Genomic DNA, 22,233 nt, shown 5'->3' on the forward strand with positions numbered 1-22,233 from the left:
GTATGAGGAAGGAGGATTACCAAATGACACTGTTGTCATACATGGAACAACACTACAAAAGCGATATATATATATATATATATATATATATATATATATGTATGTATGTATGTATTTATTTATATATATATAATAGCTCACGTATTGTCAACAGCGGTCATTGGTCAAACGCAATAATGGTCAATGTCCCTTTGCCAGTATACCATAAAGGCACTGCGAATGATTAATAGCCACTTCAAGGAAGTAATCTTATTACAAAAATACTATTGCTTGTTCATGATTCCTGTTTTCAGGTTCACATCACAGTAACGTTTCCGCTGATAGAGCGTAGTCGCTTTCTTTAGGACAGGAAGTCTAAGAGACTTACAATGGAGCAGACATCAAGACTACACACACAGCGACATGCCACTTAGAGGAATGTGTAAATGTCAGCATGCTGATCTAGGATCAGGTCTTTTTTGTGTGTGTGTCAGGATATTCACAGAATTGTGCAAAATATCTATTGTGATAAGCTCATACCACAGTTCTTTAATACATTTTATTGATGCATTTTGCTAATATAGAAAATGTCATATTTTGAAGCTTGTACTTCCTCTGAATAACACTTATTGTCTACCTTAGCAATTATTAAAAATTGAAAGTTAACAAAATACCATATGTTGCTCATTCTTGCAAAATAATAGCCCCGTTTATAAAGATGCCAGAGACCAAGGCTGATCCTTCAGTCTTAGAAAAAATGTTCTAAACAGGAATACTTTTTTGGTAGAAGGTAGAATTTTTCTCTGAAAATGTTATAGGAAGATCAATTCAAACTGATATATATTACACATATTTATGGAGCACGGTGGCACGGTGGCGCAGCAGGTAGTGTCGCAGTCACACAGCTCCAGGGGCCTGGAGGTTGTGGGTTCGATTCCCGCTCCGGGTGACTGTCTGTGAGGAGTTGGTGTGTTCTCCCCGTGTCCACGTGGGTTTCCTCCAGGTGCTCCGGTTTCCTCCCACAGTCCAAAAACACACGTTGCAGGTGGATTGGCGACTCAAAAGTGTCCGTAGGTGTGAGTGAATGTGTGTGTGTCTGTGTTGCCCTGTGAAGGACTGGCGTCCCCTCCAGGGTGTATTCCCGCCTTGCGCCCAATGATTCCAGGTAGGCTCTGGACCCCCCGCGACCCTAAATTGGATAAGCGGTTACAGATAATGGATGGATGGATGGATATTTATGGAGAGGAGAATATTAACATGACGCTGGGCAAATGCTGTGAAGGATTAGCGCCCCCTTCAGGGTGTATTCCGGGTAGGCTCCGGTCCCACCACGACCCTGATCTGGATTATTTGTTACAGATAATGATGATGAATGAAAGAATGCTGGGCAAGTGTGCAAAATTGTCTTTGTTTTGTTCATTTATCACATTGGTGTCCCTACAGAAATAATGTGTATATATATATATATATATATATATATATATATATATATTTTTTTTTTTTTCCCAGAATGATTTACTTTTAGATATATACTTTTAGGTATAAAATGATATATATCTAAAATATGGGTGTACATTATAGTTCTGCAGGTGATTGTATTCCATCTGCTCTGTATACCTTGCTTACACTCTTTTACTCTGTCCATCAATGGCCAGGACCCACACAGGACCACCACTAAACAGATATTATCAATCAATCAATTAAATGTTATGTATATAGCACTTTTCACAACAGAAGTCACCAAAAAGCAGCTTTACGTATATCCAGGACCTATCCTCCTATAAGCAAGTCCGGGGTGAGAGGAAAAACGCCATCAGCACACGAGGAAGAAACCAGGACTCATAAGTGGGAACCCATTCTTCTCTGGTCGAAACTGGAGGGCACAACACATAACAGAATGGAAGTAAAAGTGAACTGATCAAGATAATGAGTTAAATGTATTATGAAGTTAGACAATAGTGGAAAATGATTCTGTGGAAGGGTAAAAACAGTTGCAGTGTCCATTTGGGTTAAGACAGCATGGCCAAGCACAGTGCTGTAGGTGAGACAAGGCCAAAATCTAGTACAGGATGCATAGGGGTGGGGCTGGATCAGTACAACATCAGGGCGAACAGCAGGAACAGGGCATCTTGAAGAGAGACAGGAAAAAGAAGACCAAAAAGGGTTAATAGAATAGGTAAAAAAAAAAAGGTTAATAGGTTCATGGTAAACATGAACCTATTGAACCTATCCTGAACATGAACCTATCACCCTGCAGGAAGCATTAAGGTACTAGGCAAAGCAACAGACATGTGGAAGAGAGCATGTAATACAAGGTAATGATAATATGTAAAACCAGCTATAACACCAGTAGAAGAGCAACCTGAAAATGGCTGATTAACCAAGTCCCTGCATAGAAGGTAGGTATTCAATGGAGATTTAAAGACTGAGAGTATGTCTGAGCCCCAAATTGTAATAGCAAGGCTATTCCGGACTTGAGGAGCTTTGTGAGCTTTGTGCTCCTGCAGTGTTTTTTCTAATGCGAGGATCTAAGAGTAGACCGGCGTTCTGTGAACGAAGTGTACGTGATGGGCGATAGCATAAGAGACGTTCAGTAAGATAGTGCGGGTCTAAACCATTTAAAGGTTTATAGGCCAAGAGGAGTATTTTGTAGTCAATGTGGTATTATAAGGTGATATTTTTGGGTGGTGGTGTGTTAGTGTGTGCTGCATTGGTGGATCAGATTAGCAGATTATCAGACTATCATCCAGCGACCACTGAGGAAGGACTAGAGGAGAACTAACACAGTCTAGAGCAACAATGCAAGTATGTCCAATAGCCTAGAGTGGGCAGTAAATGTGCAGAGTTTTTAATAACATCCAGTAGCACTGCTTTGTCTGATCCACTTATACCAGCGTGACATGCACTAACACACCACCACCATGTCAGTGGCACTGGTGTGCTATGAAATATCCACAAACTAAATCATTCCTGTTCTGTGGTGGTCCTGTGGATCTCCTGAGCGTTGTGAAAGGAGACTAAATAACAAAGCATAGGAACAACAGATCATTTTCTGTAATTGTAGAAATACACAAGAGTAAATGGAGAGGATGAAAGATAAAATAAGTGTAGAAACAAGGTTTACAACGTGTTGTGTAATGTTATCATCAGCCGTTTTTATAGTTAACCTTTACAGTTAAACCTGGAGAACCCCTTCTCTCTTCATAGTCTCAAGTTCAACTCGGATTAAAATTTAACGGTCTCTTTAACGCCCCTCGGGTGTCTCAGCCCCGTCCCTCTGCTGGAGAATATGATCTCTAGAGCTGGACTATATCTCCTCAGTTAGGACAGGACTGAGAGTACAGCGGGCAGATTTTTAACAGGGTTTAAAAAGCTAGAAAATTGATTTAGGAACAGAGAGAACAATGCTCATAATTTCGAACTGGACGAATGCGCACAGTGTTGCTCAGATTGGGTTTTTTCCTCACCACGAAACTAAAGGTTGGAAGTATTTTCTGAGCTGGTGTTTGTAGTTTTAGAGTGGTTTTGGGCTGTGTGTCCTGTTCAGTGTTCAGCGCCATGTGTACTGCGTTGATTTGTGGATAGACAATGTCTTCTTCTCCAGCTTCAGGATGGGCGCGAACAATGGGAAACAGCACGGAAGCGAAGGTACGTAGAAGAGCTTAACTTCATAAAAACAAAACCCAGCGTAGAAGAGCTGCACCAACCCCTCGTATTCTCTGTCTGCTACATGTGGATTTGGAACCGTATGTTAGTTTAAGCATAGCTTCTTAAAATAAGAGAGACACTGCACTTTAACGTCGGTCCATCAAATTCCCTTATTGTTAGTATATGCTATTCTACATTTGCAGCAGTTTCCACCAATTCGCCTGGACGCTCAAAGCTAGTAATCTCTTCTTTACATAGTATGATTTCTTGTTGTCCCCTACAGCTTTCAGTCAAAGAAATGACCCCTAAAGGTGTCAGTAAGTCCAAATCCACTCCATGTCATGTCATGCTGGGCTGTTTTTGAAGGGAATTCCAACATTACTGTGTAATTCAGTGTAAACAAAATAATTCAGAATGGGTTGATGGACTGATAGAATGATCAAATACAGTTCAGTCCAATGCCTCTTAAAGCTTCCTCACAGAAAGTTACTGAAGTAGATATTAACACTTTGCCCAGTGCCTTAAACACATTGCTTTCTCTTAGGTTGTTAAATCAAATTTAAGGTGCTTAAAACATACAGAAGAAGTGGGGGATTAAGAGTGCTACTGAACAATTGCATTTTGCTGTCCAGACAAATTATTTTTTGGAAATTATTATTATTTATAAGGAAGTACCACTTATTCAGATCTCTCTCTCTCTCTCTCTCTCTCTCTCTCTCTCTCTCTCTCTCTCTCTCTCTCTCTCTCTCTCGCTCTCTCTCTCTCTCTCCCTCTCTCTCTCTCTCTCTCTCTCTCTCTCTCTCTCTCTCTCTCTCTCTCTCCCACACATTACTGTGCAAAAGTCTTTAGTTTATTTGATTAGAACAACTAATATTAAAATATGTAAAGATATTTATATTAGCTTGTTAGCTTAACCATTTAAAAAAATAAACATTTATATGTGTATTATTTTTGAAATAATACAAACATAAATGGTTTGTCTAGTGCTTCAGTAAATAAATGAGATGTGCTGCTGATTGTGTTGAATAGGTCTGTGCAATGGTTATTGGCATCCAGGAGAAATCTGGAGCCAAACCTGTGTTCATCTAACATGAACATAGTTTTACTTTGTTAATAAAAATGCTTGTAATTTTTGGCTGTATTTATGTTTATTTGTGCTTATTTTTATGCTGTGCTGTATTTTAAATGCAAATTTACACTAGCTGCCCACATAAATAGCTTTAAACAAATTATTGTTGCATACTATTGTATACTATACATATGCATTCATTGTCAACATGCAAGATCAGCATGTGAATATTTATCTTTATATTTAGCATGTGAATATATTTATCTTGCTCAGGCCAGCCAGGAGAAGTCACAGATGTCTTGTAGCAAATGCTACAGTATTTCCATAAACACTGAATGAAGTGTCTGGAAACTGTCCCACGTTTAGTGGAGGAGTCTCTGTAGTGATCATTATTCATAGTAGAAGCTAATAAGAGTAAATTATTATCCTACTAAAGTATTCCACTATAGTATGTCTCCATGCTTATCACATTCTTGCTTAAATTCCAGTTAAATTAAAAAATTAAAATACACTACTTGGCCAAATATTTGTGGACAACTCAAACATGTCTTTAGAAATTAAGGTGTTAATAAAAATGTTGGCCCCTCTGTGCTGCAGGAAAACCCTCTAGTGTTCCAGTAAGACTTTGCACGGGATGTTAGAACATTTAACAAGAGCCTTAGTGAGGTCAAATACTGGGGTTGGATGACTACATATGGATCACAAACAACATTCCAGTTCTACTACTTTACAGCCGAGTGCTGAGAATCTTTATAACACTAGCTGCAGTTTTACACTGACCATGGTGACCATAGGCTGATGTGCAGTTGCTCCAGGGTGTCTCATTTGATTTATTTATTTTTTTAACGGAGAATGTACAAAATATGTGCACAACTGAATATCCATCTCCAGAATGTGTGCACCTTAAATGAGCTAAATTCACAAACTTTGGACATGATGTGACATCCATTGTTGAACATTTTAGTACCAAACTGCAGTTAGTGAAGCACAATAATGTATAAGTTAAACAGTGACTTGAATTCAGAAATCAACCAGACTTGACTGGACTGTAGTATTAGGCTTCATTAAATCAGGGAGTCAGATCAGATATTACTGTGATGGGAATCTATTTTCCCCAAGGCAGCAAACAAATAAATAAAAATAAAAAAATCCAACCAAATATTTTCATTTTCAGTTATGTCTGCACTCATGATGTGACACACTGCTTTAGTGAATGGTCAGGTGCCAACTGCTTGTCAAACCTTTTGAATACAGAAAAACAAAGGCATATGCCAATCTGGATCCAGTCACTTAGATCCTGTTTACACTTGGCTTTAACATCCAATCAATCAGCATGATCTGATCAAGGTGATTGGGTTATCAAATTAGTCTAAGCCACAGATGTTCTGCCCACAAATTGATTGAGAGTCTGATAGTTTCAGTATTAAACTGGCCTCACTCTCAGGATTCTGCCAGTTGCATTCTGATTGGCTACCTACCTCCTTCTACACTGAGTTTTAATACCAGTTGTTAATAAGGGCAGTAATGAATCTGAGATTCACAAATGTCTAAGTTGTGACAGGTACAGAATCTCTTGAATCTCAGAATCTGCTTGATTACATTTGAGTACAAAATCATTTCTCTGCTCAGTTACATATTTGAAGACTCATTTTGGTCAATACAATTCATTTAGGAACACCAGCCATAGTGGATTTCCGTTCACTTAGTTAAAATGACACTCTTCAAATGACTCTTCAAAGCTGAACATTAACGGTGGTCTACAGAAAGAGATGAAATGAACTGAAGTGTATTACAGACCTGCAGGAGGAAAGAGTCCATAGCTTTCATGTGCACCTCTGTAAAATGTGATTCCTCATTATGGGTCCATAAACAGACGCCATTTTCTCCATTTGGGCTTAGAGCATCTGTGCTCGAGATTGGCCTTGTCTTGAATTTCACTCAGAGAGCTAACACCTTGCAAAACTCTCTTTGCAACTTACATAAGCACAGCACAGGAAACTGCTGAATGTTTCAGACAAGTTGTTTTCCAGAAAAGTAAACAAGCAGGGCTCTTCTCAGTCTCAGTTTCACAGCTCAATTCTTCAGAACGTGTCAGTGGCACGTGGTGAGTTTAATGGAGCAGAGACCACAGTGTTGAACTCGTTTTCCCTCTCAGAGCTCTTTGTCTGTATCTGTTTTACTCTCTCTCTCTCTCTCTCTCTCTCTCTCTCTCTCTCTCTCTCACTCTCTCTCTCTCTCTCACACTCTCTCTCTCTCTCTCTCTCTCTCTCTCCCCCCCACTCTCTCTTCCTCTGCAACCCAGGCAATAATGACATGGATGTATCTGCTGGAAAGGTGGGTAGAACTATAGTCAGAGGGCAAACAACAAAGGTTCCAGTGAAATAAATCCTCATCAGTGATGTCTGGAACAGAACCCTGCCTCTTACAGGCTTTAAAGGCAAGCAATGAAATATGACAACTGTGAAAACAGATCCAGTTTAACCTCTACTACAAGTGCCCCACTTGACATCTCACTAATTATGCAGCATGCAGAAGCTATTGAAAGAAACTATAAGCATGAAGTCATTAGGTCTGCCATTATTATTGGTCTCCGTACAGAAGCAGAATCAAGCCTAGATTTTATGAATTCAAGCTGTGCCTCTTGCTTTCTGTGTGCCTAAAATGTTCTCATGCTATCAGTGGAAAATAGTTGTCAAAGGGTGCTAAGCCCCTGAGTAATGGAACTGCATTCGCATGGCAAAACATTCTATGCATCATTTAGAAATCAGAGTATCATTTATTAATAGCTTCTTAATGAAGTGAGTGATTATAAGAAGCCCACACTTTCACTGCTTTAACTCTGAGAAAATGTTTAATTTGATAAAATATACTTAACTTGTAGGTTCCACTGAGGCACAAAAGATTGATAGATGGAAAATGAAAAGTGAATGTATTACCATCTCAAAAGCTCTTTACTCTGTGATTGGCCTGCACCCAAACTACTTAGGAAAATTCAAAATCTCCATCATAGAACGAAAAATATTTTATATGAATAATTTACAAAGGATAAAAAGATGAGTCAGACTGATCAGCTGTTTTGGAAAGGCTTTCCACCATTCAGTTTTTTTTAATGAAGCAGCTGTTAATGTAATCATGATATAATGATATTACCAAATAACCATATTATCTGGGTGAATAATTTTATCCTTCTCTCCTCCCATCCTTTTGGATACAAGAAGAACTCTGTAGCATTCAATAATAGAGTGGTATGCTCTGGAGCAATTGCACATGAACTTAGGTTTGTCCAGTGCCAAATGTGGGCTTGAGGGATATAAAACTCCCATGCATTTGACTGTGGGGGTAATCTGTGGAGTTACATAGCACATTTCATTATTCTGGAATGAGTTGAAGTGGCATTTGTAATACAGGATTAATCATCCAACATCAGTATCTCACTTTCTAATATTCTCATGGCTGAATACCATCAGATTCTCATAGAAATGTTTCTGTGTTTGGTCTAAAGCCTGTATTGATACAAGTGGGGCAAATGCTTAAGTTATTAAGCATACAGTTGGTCGGTGTACTGTAAAATAAGTGTATGGAAGGTGATAAGCCTAGATATCATCATATTGCCTATTTTTAATTTCAACACCCAAGTGCTGCTGGTCCAATAGAACACTGTTTGCAAGTAGGGACCATGCCTGTAAAGGCTGAAATAGGAAGGTGAATTCAGATATGCTTTTGGACAGGAGTTCAGGGTGGCTTCAAAATGTGTATAAGGGGTAAGCGATTACCCAATGTGACAGGGTCATTGGGCTGACAGGAAGTGGATCAGTAGCTGCCATGAAAGCTACTGAAACTATAAAGGGGCAGGATTAATACAATTAAAACATCCTCGGTTGGCAGGTATGCCATAAAGTTCCATGTAGTTCCAGTAGCATAGAGCGAAGCTAGAAGGAGGAAGTAAGAAATGGAAGGGTGATCTAGAGCAGGGGTGGGCAATCTTATCCGCAAAGGTCCTGTGTGGCAGCTGGATTTTAGTCCATTCAGGCCAGAGCATACCTGATTTCACTCCTTTAATTAGTTGGTCTCAGTAAAACAACTGGTCATGTGACCTCCTGGTTGGTTGGAACAAAAACCAGCAGCCACACCGGCCCTTTGCGTATAAGATTGCCCACCCCTGACCTAGAGAGATGACGGACATGTCTTCAAAAGCGGAGCCGACGGTTGGCACTGCAGGAGCCACGGCAGCTTATCACGTGGGAGTGAACCCTCAAAGAGTCTGAATGGCACTGAGGAGCTTGAGCGTGGCAGCAGGATTGAAGGCAGCAAGTTTGTCCGACATGGAAATTATGTGAGCGTGGTCCTGTGCCCTAAATTATGTTATCACATAACTTCAATTAAAGGAGTGTTCCATTGAACTAAATTATTATGTTGTAGCTCATCAGATCAGTCTTTAGTTCTTGATGGGGCACACATCCTAAAAGGATGAAACTGCTATAAGCCATGCTTAACAAGTGTCTAACTCAGAAATATACACTGAAGACAAGTGCAATTCATTATTTTTCAGGTGTATTTAGGATGAATTAGAGAGGAGGAGAAATGGTTACATTGTATGAAAGAATTCTTGTTGCCAGACTTTTGAGGTTTTGCTTCCTAAGCCCAAGGGCGGGAACTGTTGTGTATCCTTAGGCAACAATGTAATAAAACTAAAATATAAATTTCACCTTCCAATATGACAGAAATTTCAGAGCTACCCGGGAGCTTTGCGTAGCAACAAAATAACAATATTCATATTGGGCCCTGATTCATGTCGTTTGACGGTGCAGCAAATTGCGTCCACTCTCTTGGTGAGTCACATTCCGGGGCCTGATGTGGAAATGGAAGCAGATGTGCTGGCTCAGTGATGTCACCACAGCATTTCGTCATGAGGGGAATGATGAAGGGGACCTGCCTCATGTTGGCCACATTTACTGCACTGGTCGGTTTAAGAGAGGAGGGAATGTGGAAATGACTGAGTTTAGTTAGCCTGGTGGTTTTTATGTAGTCGTTATGAATGAGGTGCTAAGAGGGCCTCGCCTCTGTATCTATGCTCCAGTGGTGATGCGGAGGCTTGTTTAAATCATCTCATCTCCATTCAGCAGCATGTTGTTGGATTGGTTGTTTTGCAGCATATTGTTAGAGTATTTGTGTGTGTGTGTGTGTGTGTGTGTGTGTGTGTGTGAGAGAGAGAGAGAGAGAGAGAGAGACCATGTGAAGAAGAACTTGTTTACAGGGAGAATGCCTTATGTGGGATGAAAGCACAAGCCAGTCGTGCACAAAGCCACTTGTGGTTTGAGTTTATGACCTGACAGAGGATAAAGGGCTGTAAAATTGCCCCTTCACACACACAAACACACCAGTCCTCCATTAGTGAATACAAAGTTTTTGCTGAAGGCCTTAGCTTACTTTTAATCTGCACAGAAACATTTATACTCTCACAATGGTAATGTCACAGTGCTTTTAGTTAAATCCAGCACCAAATTCTGCCCATTTTCATGCACAATAAATATATATCAGGGAGGTTGATTGAGTAAAAAGAAAATCACAGTATGTACAATAAATAATCAATGTAAGGTCAACACAATGGAATTATATTTATTTAGTAGTAGATAGTTCCTCACCATTAGCTGCTCTCCAGTCTTGCGTGCTTGTGTGTTTGAAATTGGTTTAAAATGTTTACGAAGCCTCTGTGTGTCTAAAAAACAAACAATCAAAAAAAAAATTGCCTGGGTCCAGTATGTTAGGTTCTCTCTCTCACTTTCTCTTTCTCTTTGTCTCTCTGCTTGTGGTAGAGGCATCTGGAGTTTTTAGACAACGGAGAGAGGTTTAAATAGTACAAACAACAGTCTTTTTACCCTTAAACACACTATTCCATGTTAAAATATGCAGAGATTCTTAATGTAAACAGTCAGAGAGAGCTGCATTTCCCCACAATTGTAGATGGTCTCCTTTAATGCATTAATTTTTACAGCACTCGTACATAATGTTATAGTCTGAGGGAAGACTGTTCAGGCTAGTGTGAAACTTCTGATAAATAGAATTTAGAGTGGAGATGTTATGAAAGGTTCTTGATATTGATCCATTAGACTGTATTTTTTTTCCTCTTATTTTTGTAAGGCGTATTATAGAGTTCCATAGAAATCCCTCATTAGAAAAGTTGTCTACAAACGTGGACAAACACCAGTCAGGTAAAATTTTTAATGTTATATGAAAAACATTTAATATCTTGTTACAGTGGCAACTGTCAAGATGTGGAATATATTAAGCTGCAAGTTCTTGAATAAGGCAAAATGAAAAAGCTTAAGCATCTGAGCGACTTTGACAAGGGCCCAATTGTGAAGGTCATTGTATTTTAGTCAGAGCATCTCCAAAATGGTACACTGTGGTTAGTACCTATCAAAGTAGCATTAGGAAAGACAACTGATGAATTGGTGTCAGGGACATGGACATCCCAGGTTCATTGATGTGTGAGGGAGCAAAGAAGTCTGCATGAGCATGCAGCTCCATTTGCAGCAAGCTGAGATGCACTGTGTGCTCTAACAACTTTCTGTCATGGCCAGGATGAATGTTTTCGCAATTTGTGCTACAGCTCTCTACATGCCTCCCTTTTCTACAGACTCTGCATGCACATCAGTGAGATTTGAGCACCCATGAGCCTGTTGCTAGTTCACCTTTTGTCCTTCTTTGGACTGCAGTTGGAATTTCCTAGGCACTGCATATTGGGAACGTCCCATATGACCCCCAAACTAACAGTTGTGGAAAATAAATGCTTCCAGCTAAAATAAAAGAAATTAAATCAAACTGGTACATAATTAGTAATTATACAAGTTTGTTGATTTGAGGCATGGACTTTCTGGGCAATATACATGATTAGACATCACATCAAGGCCACCACCTTGTTTCTACACTCACTGTTGATTGGTTCACCGACTATACAGGAGCACATTGTAGTTTTAAAAATACAGAAAATAGTCCACCTGTCATTCTGCAAACCTGTTTTTTTTTTACCCCTGTTCTTTACTGTTCATGACCCCCACAGGACCACCACAGAGCAGGCATGATTTGGCTGGTGGATTATTGTCATTGCTGCATTGATCCCTGCATGGTAGTGGTTTATTATTGTGTGTTGTGCTGGTATGAGTGGATCAGACACAGCAGTGCTGCTGGACTGAGAATACCAACCAAACATAAAATGTCCAGCCAGGACTAGAGGATGACCAACACAAACTGTGCAGGGACCGATGAGCTACTGTCTCTAAATGTATATATACAAAGTGGATCAACAAGGTAAGTGTGTCTAATAGAGTGCACAGTGAATGGACATAGCGTTTAAAGACTTCAGCTGCACTGCTGTGTCTCATCCACTCATTGTAGCAAAACGCACACTAACACACCACCAGCACATCAGTGTCACTGCAGCGCAGAGAATGATTCACCATCCTAAACATACCTGCACTGTGGTGGTGTTCTGGAGGTCTTGAGCCTTGACGAACAGGCTGAAAGGGGGCAAACAAAATATGCATAGCAACATTTGGACTACAGATAGCTCCTAAGTGGTCAGTGAAGCATAGAGGAGAGTGAATGTAGACAGAGATATATAGATTCAGTGACAAAATAACTGAGGAAGAAAGCATTCTCTTGGAGTAAATTCTTGATGTAAGATGACTTAGACTTTTCTGCAAGATTATAATGTATATTTTTTGCCTTCAAATTATTTCAAGATGCTGCAAGATGATTTAGGTAGCCATGAAGTTCGGTATTAAGCCATGACATTTCTGCTTTATGATCTATCTCTGTGTTCACAATGTTTTAAATCTTACACTGTTTGTATGGTCTTCTGTAGGATTTTCACTGGTATAACTGAATTAATGGGACTGAATTAACAATTCCTGAATGTGTCACAGGCAATCATATCATGACTGAAATCTCCCAGTGATCAAGTAAAGCAATTTCTTCCATGTATTGTTCCAGTGCCGGATACTGGCTGCACTTTCACTGGCAGGAAGACATAAACTAAAAGGGTTTAGCTCAGCTCCACTGCATTTGTGATGAGTACTAAATATTGAGTTTTTTCCCCCTCAAAATCTTTAATCATAAGAACCACAGACATCAGTTTGGATTAGGAACAAGATGTGTCTCCATTCCACCGGTTATAACTTGGCAAATGGCTGCCCAGAAACCTTGGATGTCTGATTACATTTTGACTGCGTCTGTTATAATATTGACTTGCAGAAGAAACCAAACACTAACCTCACCCTGAACAGACACCAAACACCAGCACTCATGCAGCAGCACTCACAAAGCATCCTGACACAGTCTAAGTAATGTTATATGCAAACACTGGGTATCCAAACTTTGGTTTTTGTAATCTAAAATATTGTCCCTGTCTATGGGGTGCTTGGTGTGTTCTCTCCATGTCTGCATGGGGTTCCTCAGTGTATTTTGGTTTCCTCTCACAACCGAAAAGCACATTGGTAGTTACATAGGCTGTGGGAAATTGTCCACAGGTGGGTGTGGGTGTGTGGTGCCCTATGATGGACTTGCAACCCAAAGTGTGCTTCTTTAAACTTCAAACTGTATGAACCTACAGTTTCCTTACACTATCATAGCAACTCCTACGTAACATAATGTTTATTTGCACAACTATAATGTGTTAGTCTTGTCTGTTTAATTTATATGTTACATGCCATAAATGTGTACACACACAAGACAAACTCCTTGCATGTGCAACATATTTGGCAAAAAAAAACAGTTCTGAGTTTTTGGCTTAGTGCCCAATGATTCTGGGTAAGCTTCAGACCCACTGCAACCCTCATCAGGGTGAAGCTGTTTCAAGAACATGAATAAATGAATAAAAAATAAGTGTACATCCTCTACGGCTTTCACACTTTTGGAAATTGTAATATAAAAATGGTTTAATAATTATTAATTGTAGTTAATTATTATTCCAGTATGCTGATCTCAGTGGTTTTTATTACTAAATGAATAACTGTATGAAATGACAGTCCATTCTCTTCTGTGTCACACAGGTAAAGGAGGCTCCAGTATTTCCTCCGACGTGAGCTCCGGCACTGACCACACGCCCACCAAGGCTCCCAGGAATGTGGCTACCAGTGAAGGTGAGGCATCTGGTCCTCATTAGTGGCTCAGCTCTCTCTCTCTCTGTCTCTCTCTCTCTCTCTCTCTCTCTCTCTCACTCTCTTATGAAATGCTGACTATTTTTGGATGCACTTGTGTTCCTAGGATAACCTGAAATCAAAAACAAACTTGCCTCTCCCATAAGACTTAAGCAACCGTGGGCTGTTCTTCTGAATTGTTTTGAAAAAGTCATATAACACTTTATATCTGCAATATGCTCTCTCCAAAAGAGTCATTATGGGCTCTTGTTAAGTTCTCTAATGGTAAAGATTCTGGACATACTGGAGTGCCATAAACTTGTTTTGCTTGCTGAAAGAGTCCTTAAAGTTACAACGCATGTCAGACTATAAAAAAAATTCAATTTAATTATTATTGTAAAATCTGAATAGTTTTTACAATGAAATGAATAGTTTTCAAACAGTCATCTAAACAGCTAGTGTATCTCATTTGTTCGCTGGAATATTCACTGTCTAGTGACAGCTGGCCTAAGGGCAATAAACATGGTGTTATGTTTCATTTTAAGCACATTGTGAGCCAACAAAAGGGGAAAGGGAAAGGAAAATCAGGCATTCATTTCAGCAAGCTGTTCAGATTCTGTCCTCTACACCAGGCAGTTATAAGAAGATGCTCTATGATTTGTTTTCAAAATATATTAGCCCTTCACAGTAGTCTACTGTGGAACTTCTGCTTAGTCTGTAGGAGAACCTTCTATAAAACTATGCATTGTATTTGTTCAATAACTGGAATAGAAAATAAATAAATGGAAATATCAAGTACCCTTCAAAGCTACAAAATAAAATTTGATAGCAAGGGGTTTATCATCCCTCACATGTCACCTCTCATTGCTTGTGACTATCAACATATTTGTAGCATTTTACTGCCAACAGTGTCCTAATTATCTGAAAAATATTTGGTTAAGTTTACAGAGGTGACAGGTGGATATACTTAAAAATGATGGTTCTACTGCTGTTACAAGCTTGACCTCGTAACCATAGCAGAACCTTTTTGGTGCCATATAGAACCCTTTTCTAAAAGGTGCTGTATAGAACTGTTTATAGCATATTCTCCATCAATCTGAAAAAAACCCTTAATGATGAAACCAAACTTTAATCATGCAAAAGGTTCTTTGCTTGTTCAGGGTTCTATATAGAACCATTTCCTTTGATAGAACCTTTGATAAACCATTAAGAGTGTAATTGTATGCTCATGCACTGTACTGCGATACAGCTAAATTTCGCTGTGTGGCTCTATTGCACTTGAGATTTTTAGGAGTTTTAATCACACACGGGACATGGACTGTGAGCATGCTGGATAGTAGGAAAGCTATTAGAGCATCATTTGGTCTGCTCTGCTTTTGAGCATCCCCTCGGGTGTCTGCATCTGCTGCCTTTTTTTCTGGCAGACAGCACATATAACTCTTCAGCTGCAGAGACACTTCCTGTTTTGCCTCTAACCGCACTTATGGAAAGATTTTCTAAAGAATTTCTCTGTTACTTTTTCACCTTTTACCCAGCATCAGGGTCTGTATGAAAGCCATCTTGTTGATAGTGGCAGGAGCTTGTGTTTTGGTCTGGCTGTAATGGTACAGTTATAAGGGCAATGTGTGGTTGGGCACAAGCTCTGCTTTGTGGAAAACAGCCTTCCAGCCGGGGCATTGTTTTCATTATTCTATGGCACTGACTTTTCCAAGGCTGACTGCCAGTAAGGCTGGGTCTAGCTCTGTATTGTGCTGCCATATCTTCTTCTCCACTACCTTGTGTATATGTGTGTAGGCATGTGTGATAATTAGTGTAAAATGCCGTGTATTCCCAGTCAGTGCTGTAACGTAATGCTGTCCATCATGTGTCTACATTAAGGCCTACATTAAGCCCTAGTTGGGAGACAACAATGACCCTCATAGTTACAAATAAAGCTGTTTCCAACCCATTTTCAAAAGGCCTGTTTTGTTGATTTAAAATTGACTTCAGCTGATTTCCATATTATGTGCTTAATTAAATTATATAATGGTATGTTTGGCTGCATGCAGGTGCAGCAGGTAGTGTTGCAGTCTCACAGCGACACTGCAGTGACCTGGAGGTTGTGGGTTCAAGTCTCTTTCCAGGTGACTGTCTGTGAGTTTGGTGTGTTCTCCCTGTGTCCATGTGGGTTTCCTCTCATGGTCAAAAACACACGTTGCTAGGTGGATTGGCGCCTCAAAAGTGTCCATAGGCGTGAATGTGTGTGTGTGTGTGTGTGTTTGTTTATCACACTGTGAAGAATCGCTGCTCTCTCCAGGGTGTATTCCTGCCTTGCACCCAATGATATCGGGTAGGCTGACCCACTGTGACCCTGAACTGGATAAGCAGTTACAGAAAATGACAGTTTTTAAATGTGCCATTATAGATCAAATTAAAACTTTGAAATAGTTTACAGTGGGGATAATGAGGAACTGTCATCATGCTGCATCATGTTATGAAGCAAAATAATTCGAAAAAAAATATTTGCATCTTCAGACTTTTATATGTAATGTTATTAATGGTGATATGCTAAATCTAAAAAGTCAGAAGATTTATACATCTACTAATTGTTTATATGGTACATAAAATGCATGTATTTGTATGGTCGTCTAGGAAGTAAGTTCAACATCAGAGCAGTCTAATTGACTTTGCTTACAATTAAATTAGCTTATTATTGGATTAGTCTGTTCTATGCAAATTATGCACTCTAATTACATTTTAAGAGAAAGATTAAATCTGCTTGTGTGGGATGAATACCCAATAGACAAGATGCCTATGACCAAGTATCACTTTGCTTTGAGCATGCACAAAAACTTGAGCCTTGGTTTAGCAGCATTTTCCAAACAAGTTTTGTGGTATTCTGCCATCTGCACACTTTTAAATACACCAGTCCTGTTTGTGTATAATGTGATTTTAAGCTCAGCAAATAAATAGAAATGGTTTGTTCAGTGTATTACCTTTTTTAATGAAACTAAACCAACTTGTAATTAGACCTACGGTGTCCAAACCTTTGGATACAACTATACATACACAAATCAGGTTTCCTGGCTCTTGCTTTCTGTAGCCTGCCACAGCTTATAGTAAATGTAGGAGACCAGTAATTGTACTAAATGAAAGATGCTGGTTTAGATGAGTAGCGCAGCCAAAAGTGTCTCTTGAACTGTAGCGCATGTTAAATTATTCAGAGATTCCTGGATGGAAAACTGCAATTTTGTGGTTTGTCTTTGTGGGCACTAATTTTGAACACCTGCAGCTTCAGTCTGGACTCTGTGGCATCTCTTTGTCCAGCTGGTGAACGGAACAAGAGGCGGACCAACTCAGCCCATCCTAACCTCAGAGGAGACTTTAGAGCTTATTTGAAGAATAGCATGAAAAGCCATGAACTTCTTTGACTCTCTGCCTTCTTGACACTGAATAATGATTGCAGACCTCTTGATGAGAAAACCCTGAGAACGGGAAGGCACTTTTACCAAAACAGATGTGCTATTCGGTACAGAGAGTTAGTCCATCCCAGATCTGTCTTTCAAGAGAAATATAGCATTTCATGCTTATCCTTCCTTCCTATTTTTTTTACTTTTTTTTTTTTTTTTAAATAAACTAATTCAGCAGTTTTTTCACTTCCACATCTAGCTTGTTCTTTATGAGTCAGAACCTCATGTAGTGCTTGTCCTGAGCGGCTGAACCACTTCCAAATTCTATGCTGCACATTCCTCGCTTAGGACTCAGTTCAATATAAACAATATAAGCTGAGACCTAGCTGTTGAATGTCTGTCCCTAGATGGTTTTCTTTGGCATGCCTGTGGCTGTGGGGCATGGTCTTGTGTGTTTTACCACAGATCGTATATGGATGGTCTTCTAATCATTATCACACTACTTAGGGTCTAGGGTCAGTTTTACCCCTGTTCATAGCACCATAAGGTGGTTTTCTTCTCTGTATTTGATGGGTTGTCAAGTGAACAAACTGACAGCTGTTGAAAAGGCAACTTGAGAGGAAATTCTTTTCTTCAAGTCCAGACAGACCTATTTCACATTGTAAATTGAGACCCAACCATTTGATTGCCGCTGATAATCTCAAAATTAAATGAACACTTAAACATAATTTTATTTCAGTGTGACCTTCTCAGACGACCTGTTCTTTGGTTGAAAGTACATATTTTGGGAAATTTGACGAAATTGAATGATGATGTTCATTATCAGGTTACTGGCCTTTAGTATTGGCACTTTATGCAACATTTGAGCAGCACTTTAAAATAACTAATGTGTAATTTTTAACATGAAAAGAAGTGCACACTGCAGACAACACATATCCTCACTATCATTTATGTATATTAATTATGCAGTTAATTTGCAAAATGTATCATATTGAAAAGTAATAAACAAAGCATGAAATATAGCCTGTAAAATAGTAAATGAAAATATTTTTGTCCTCTATGTTAATCAATAGATTCTTCCCTCCCCATAGAGGATGTGTTAAGAAAATCAGCAAAACATATTGTGATCAGTGTTCAAACTTGCACATATGAATGTATATTGTTCCATTGAGTCATTCATGTATAAACAGTTAAATAAAGGAGTCCACATTTTGATGTGGGACAACGCTGCATTACTGAACATGATGAACCGATTTCACTGAAATATATACTACAGTAAAAAGAAAAAATCACATGCCTCAAAAGATGTCTGGTTTATAGATGTTAAACTGTTTCAAGCATGAATACATCATAGCCCAGGGATGTGGTCAGAATAGAGCGTTGTGTTACATTTGACCGCATCCATAGCTTTCCTTCCCAGCCCAGAAAATTAAGCTGAAATTAATCCACTCTGTTTGCTGCACTGACAACTTGAGTGCAGAGACAGACTTGAGAACAGGTTTTTAGAAATGGGCAAGTTGCTTTGTCCCAGAGGAGCACTGGGAGCTAATACAGATTTTTTTTTTCTCTCAGGAAATACATTTATAAAATCAACAAATGTGCTCCTGAGTGGTGTAGTGGTCTAAGACTTGGCCCTATCAATGGGAGATCTACAGTTTGATCCCTGGTGATGCCTCACTTATCCAAGGCCAAGAGTCCAAGAGAGCACAGTTGGCTTCACTCTTTCTGAGTGAATAGGATCTTTAATCCTACTCTCATCACAGACAAAGTTCTAGCCAGTGCAGACATTTGTTAGCTACATAGCATTATTTATAATTATAGATTGGCACACTGAGCATTCTCCATGAAGCATGTTAAACTCTGCAGTGAAGCAGTGGTAGTGGTAGTGTCTCATGCTTGTCCTCAGTGCTTAGCTACTGGGTGAAAATAGCAATGACAAAATTGAGGAAAAATCTGAATAAACAAAAATGTCACAAAATAGAGTTGAGTAAACAAATGGAATAAAGTGTGTTTATATAAAAACCTAAATGCATGGATCTGCCATAACATTAAAAATGTTATTAAAATGGTTCTACACTCCATTCCATTTTATGAGCTCTACTCAAAATACAGTTTCCCTTTGCATTTCTGCAATTACAGACTGTAATCCATCTGTTGTTCTGCATAGTTTTAGACCACGCCACAAAGATATAATTTGGTTGGTAGATCATTCTTAGTGCTGCAGTGACACTGACATGGTTGTGATGTGTTAGTGTGTGTTCTGATGGTACAGATGGATCAAAAATTGCTTTAATAAACTGTACCAAGTCCCTCTCTACAATTTTAGACGCACCTGCTTTGTTGGTCCATATTTTAGATGCAAAGTCATGAATAGTAGCTCATCTGGTACTACAAGGTTTGTATTAGTCACCCTTTAATAATTCATTAATGGTCACAGGACGTTGGTCACAGGACATTGCTCAATGTCAGTGTCACCACAGAGCAGACTGGGCCTGGACTGGCCATCGGAAGAATCGGGATATTTCTCCGTGGTCTGGCCTGTCATCTGGTCTGGACGCTTATGATAAGTTCAACAGCACAGTACCACTTGTGAAAACACAAGGCTTTCCATCCTAAAATTTTGCAAATATGATTTTCAATAAAGAAATATCATCAGAAAAAAAAAGTTAAATGAATCATGTTTCCATCCACTTCACTTTTGTGAATAAACATCAGATGGCGGCTCCGTGATCAGGAGCAGCATCGAAACGAGGGAGATGAAGTGATTTGAGTGAGGTTTTGCTTTGATCAGAATAGTTTTTACAGAAGTCTATATCAAAAACAAACTATATCAAAATTTGATTTAATATTTATTTGTTGGGACTAGTTTCTGTCGTAAAACTTGTTCTTAATGTTTTGACAGGAAAGTAAATTAATGTTGTGTGGTCTCTGACCAGTGCTGTACATATGCTATAAAATATGAAGCTCAGATGGTGCTGGTATGAAAACAGAGTGGTTCTAAATTGTAAAGGGAAGGACAGTCTTTTAAAAGTCTGTAGACAGCAGCTCAATCAGGCGCCCTCTGTGCACAACCAGCTGAGACATAATTCAGAACACTCCACTCCCTCTTTATTTCCTTCACTGTTTCCCATTTCGTCATTTCGATGTTCTTTTCCACCTCGTCCAATGGTTGAAAATATAGTGTTTATCAAATTTTGGCATTTTTCATTCAAGTTTTTATGCACTTTTTTAGAATTTGCTAAATCTTGGTGAATGGAAAACACACAGTGTCTGTCTGCAATGACGCAGCATGTAAAAATATATACATAAAATGATCCACTCTCACACAGTCAATAAAGCTGGTGAGTTTGTGTTTAGCGCAGCTTAAAAAGACAGAAGAAAGACAATCCCTGGAGCTGTGTGACAGCGACACTACCTGTTGCACCACTGTGCCGGTAAATATATATTTCTAATCAATTTATGAATGAGCTGGTAATTAAAAAGTGGGTAATTATTATAACAAAAAAATATTATATTGTTTACTTTACTATGCACATAAAAACCCACACTAGCCACATTCATGCAGATACAGTAGCTGTGAGTATGTGTGTGGTCTGAGTAATATCATGATTCCCTGCCGGATCAACTGTCCCAGTCCAGCCCTGGAGCATACAGTGACCTGCCACCTAAATAATACCTGCTGTGTGGTGGTCCTTTAGAGGTTGTGACTTTTGAAAATGACTTGTATAGTAAATATCTTTTTAAATGATTTTGGTGATTGGTTTATACAAAATACAAAATTTGACACTGTGTTAAAATGGAGATTTGCTTAATATATGCTATATCACCAGGAGCCTCTCTAATGTCATTGTAAGACACAGAGGGTAATTAGAAATTAAATTTTAGTTTTTGTTAAAGCATTTAAGCCAGTTTCGCGTTTTTGTGACAAGTGACGGTGGGGGGTAAATAGCTTTTTGGCAGAGGCACATTCCATATGCAGTTTTAATTGCTTGATAGTTGTTTTAAAATGTAAAATGAAATATATATATATATATATATATATATATATATATAGGTATAAATGTTTCAATGACTCTGTGATTGATATTGAAAATGCTGTTACTTTATTTGTTGGAAAATGTCAGCACTGGTATGTTTATCATTATAATAATCTTAAGACACAGCAGTTTTTTAAAAAAAGATGCACTGTATCCACTTTACACTGAGATTGGCCTTAGTGCTCTCCTCCATCCTAAGCATTTAATTTCCTTTTCTTGGGAAAGCCTTATTCCCACCTGGAGTCATTAAGCTTGTTCCAGTATACTGCCTCTCAGTAAATAAGAAGCTCTGCTCTTTGCTCTTCTTTTTTCCGGCTGTGTACCATGAGGTCAGTAGAGGTGAGCGTGTTGAAATAGTCTAAACACACTCAGGATTCTACCATACGTCTCCAGCACAGCATTTGCTGCTTGTAAACAGTCCAAATATCCATGCTTCCCATGTTTTCATCCATTTATTTTCTCACACAAAACATATACAGTATGCAGAGTGTCAGTGTTGATCTTCTCTTTGCCAGGAAATGAAGGATTGAGTGGATATTTGTTATACGGTGCCTCTGAGACCAGCTATGAAATTAATGGCAGTTTTAAGTTGGGCCAACTGACAGCACAAATTACTAGTGGAGAGCTCTAAATAACAGCAGATTAGACAAGCGAGCCCAAGCCGTCCTGATAAATCAACATTTCCTGATTATAATCGAGCAAATTGCCAGAGAGTTTCAGATAAAATAAATATTTCTTGAAGATAAATGGGAGGGTACTCTAAATATTTTTTCTAGTTTTTAGATTAAACCACATGAGACAAACGTTTGACCTTTGTATCTTTACAGAAGTGATGCCAGTGAGTGTGCTGTGTGGATCTGAAGTGGTTTTGGCACAGAACAAGCAAATACATCTCTGTGGCAGTCTTTTTTAACCTCCACTGCTCAGGAGGTCAGGAGACATCTATAACTGTAATAATAAAAAAAGAAGCAACA

At 39.0% G+C, this 22,233-nt stretch overlaps 1 protein-coding gene across 1 annotated transcript in view; it reads left to right on the top strand.

The window, feature by feature from the left end:
- The first annotated feature begins 3,474 nt into the window (after window positions 1-3,474).
- Window positions 3,475-22,233, top strand: part of si:dkey-192l18.9 (F-box/LRR-repeat protein 7) — a 39,151-nt gene continuing 20,392 nt past the window's right edge. Inside the window, exons 1-2 of the mRNA XM_066683570.1 lie at window positions 3,475-3,627; window positions 13,747-13,836. Coding sequence (XP_066539667.1) covers window positions 3,591-3,627; window positions 13,747-13,836 — 127 coding nt within the window. The 5' untranslated portion in view covers window positions 3,475-3,590. The remainder of the gene's footprint in view (window positions 3,628-13,746; window positions 13,837-22,233) is intronic.

Source organism: Hoplias malabaricus, chromosome 10, assembly GCF_029633855.1.
Source record: "Hoplias malabaricus isolate fHopMal1 chromosome 10, fHopMal1.hap1, whole genome shotgun sequence".
NCBI classification, from domain to species: Eukaryota; Metazoa; Chordata; class Actinopteri; order Characiformes; family Erythrinidae; genus Hoplias; species Hoplias malabaricus.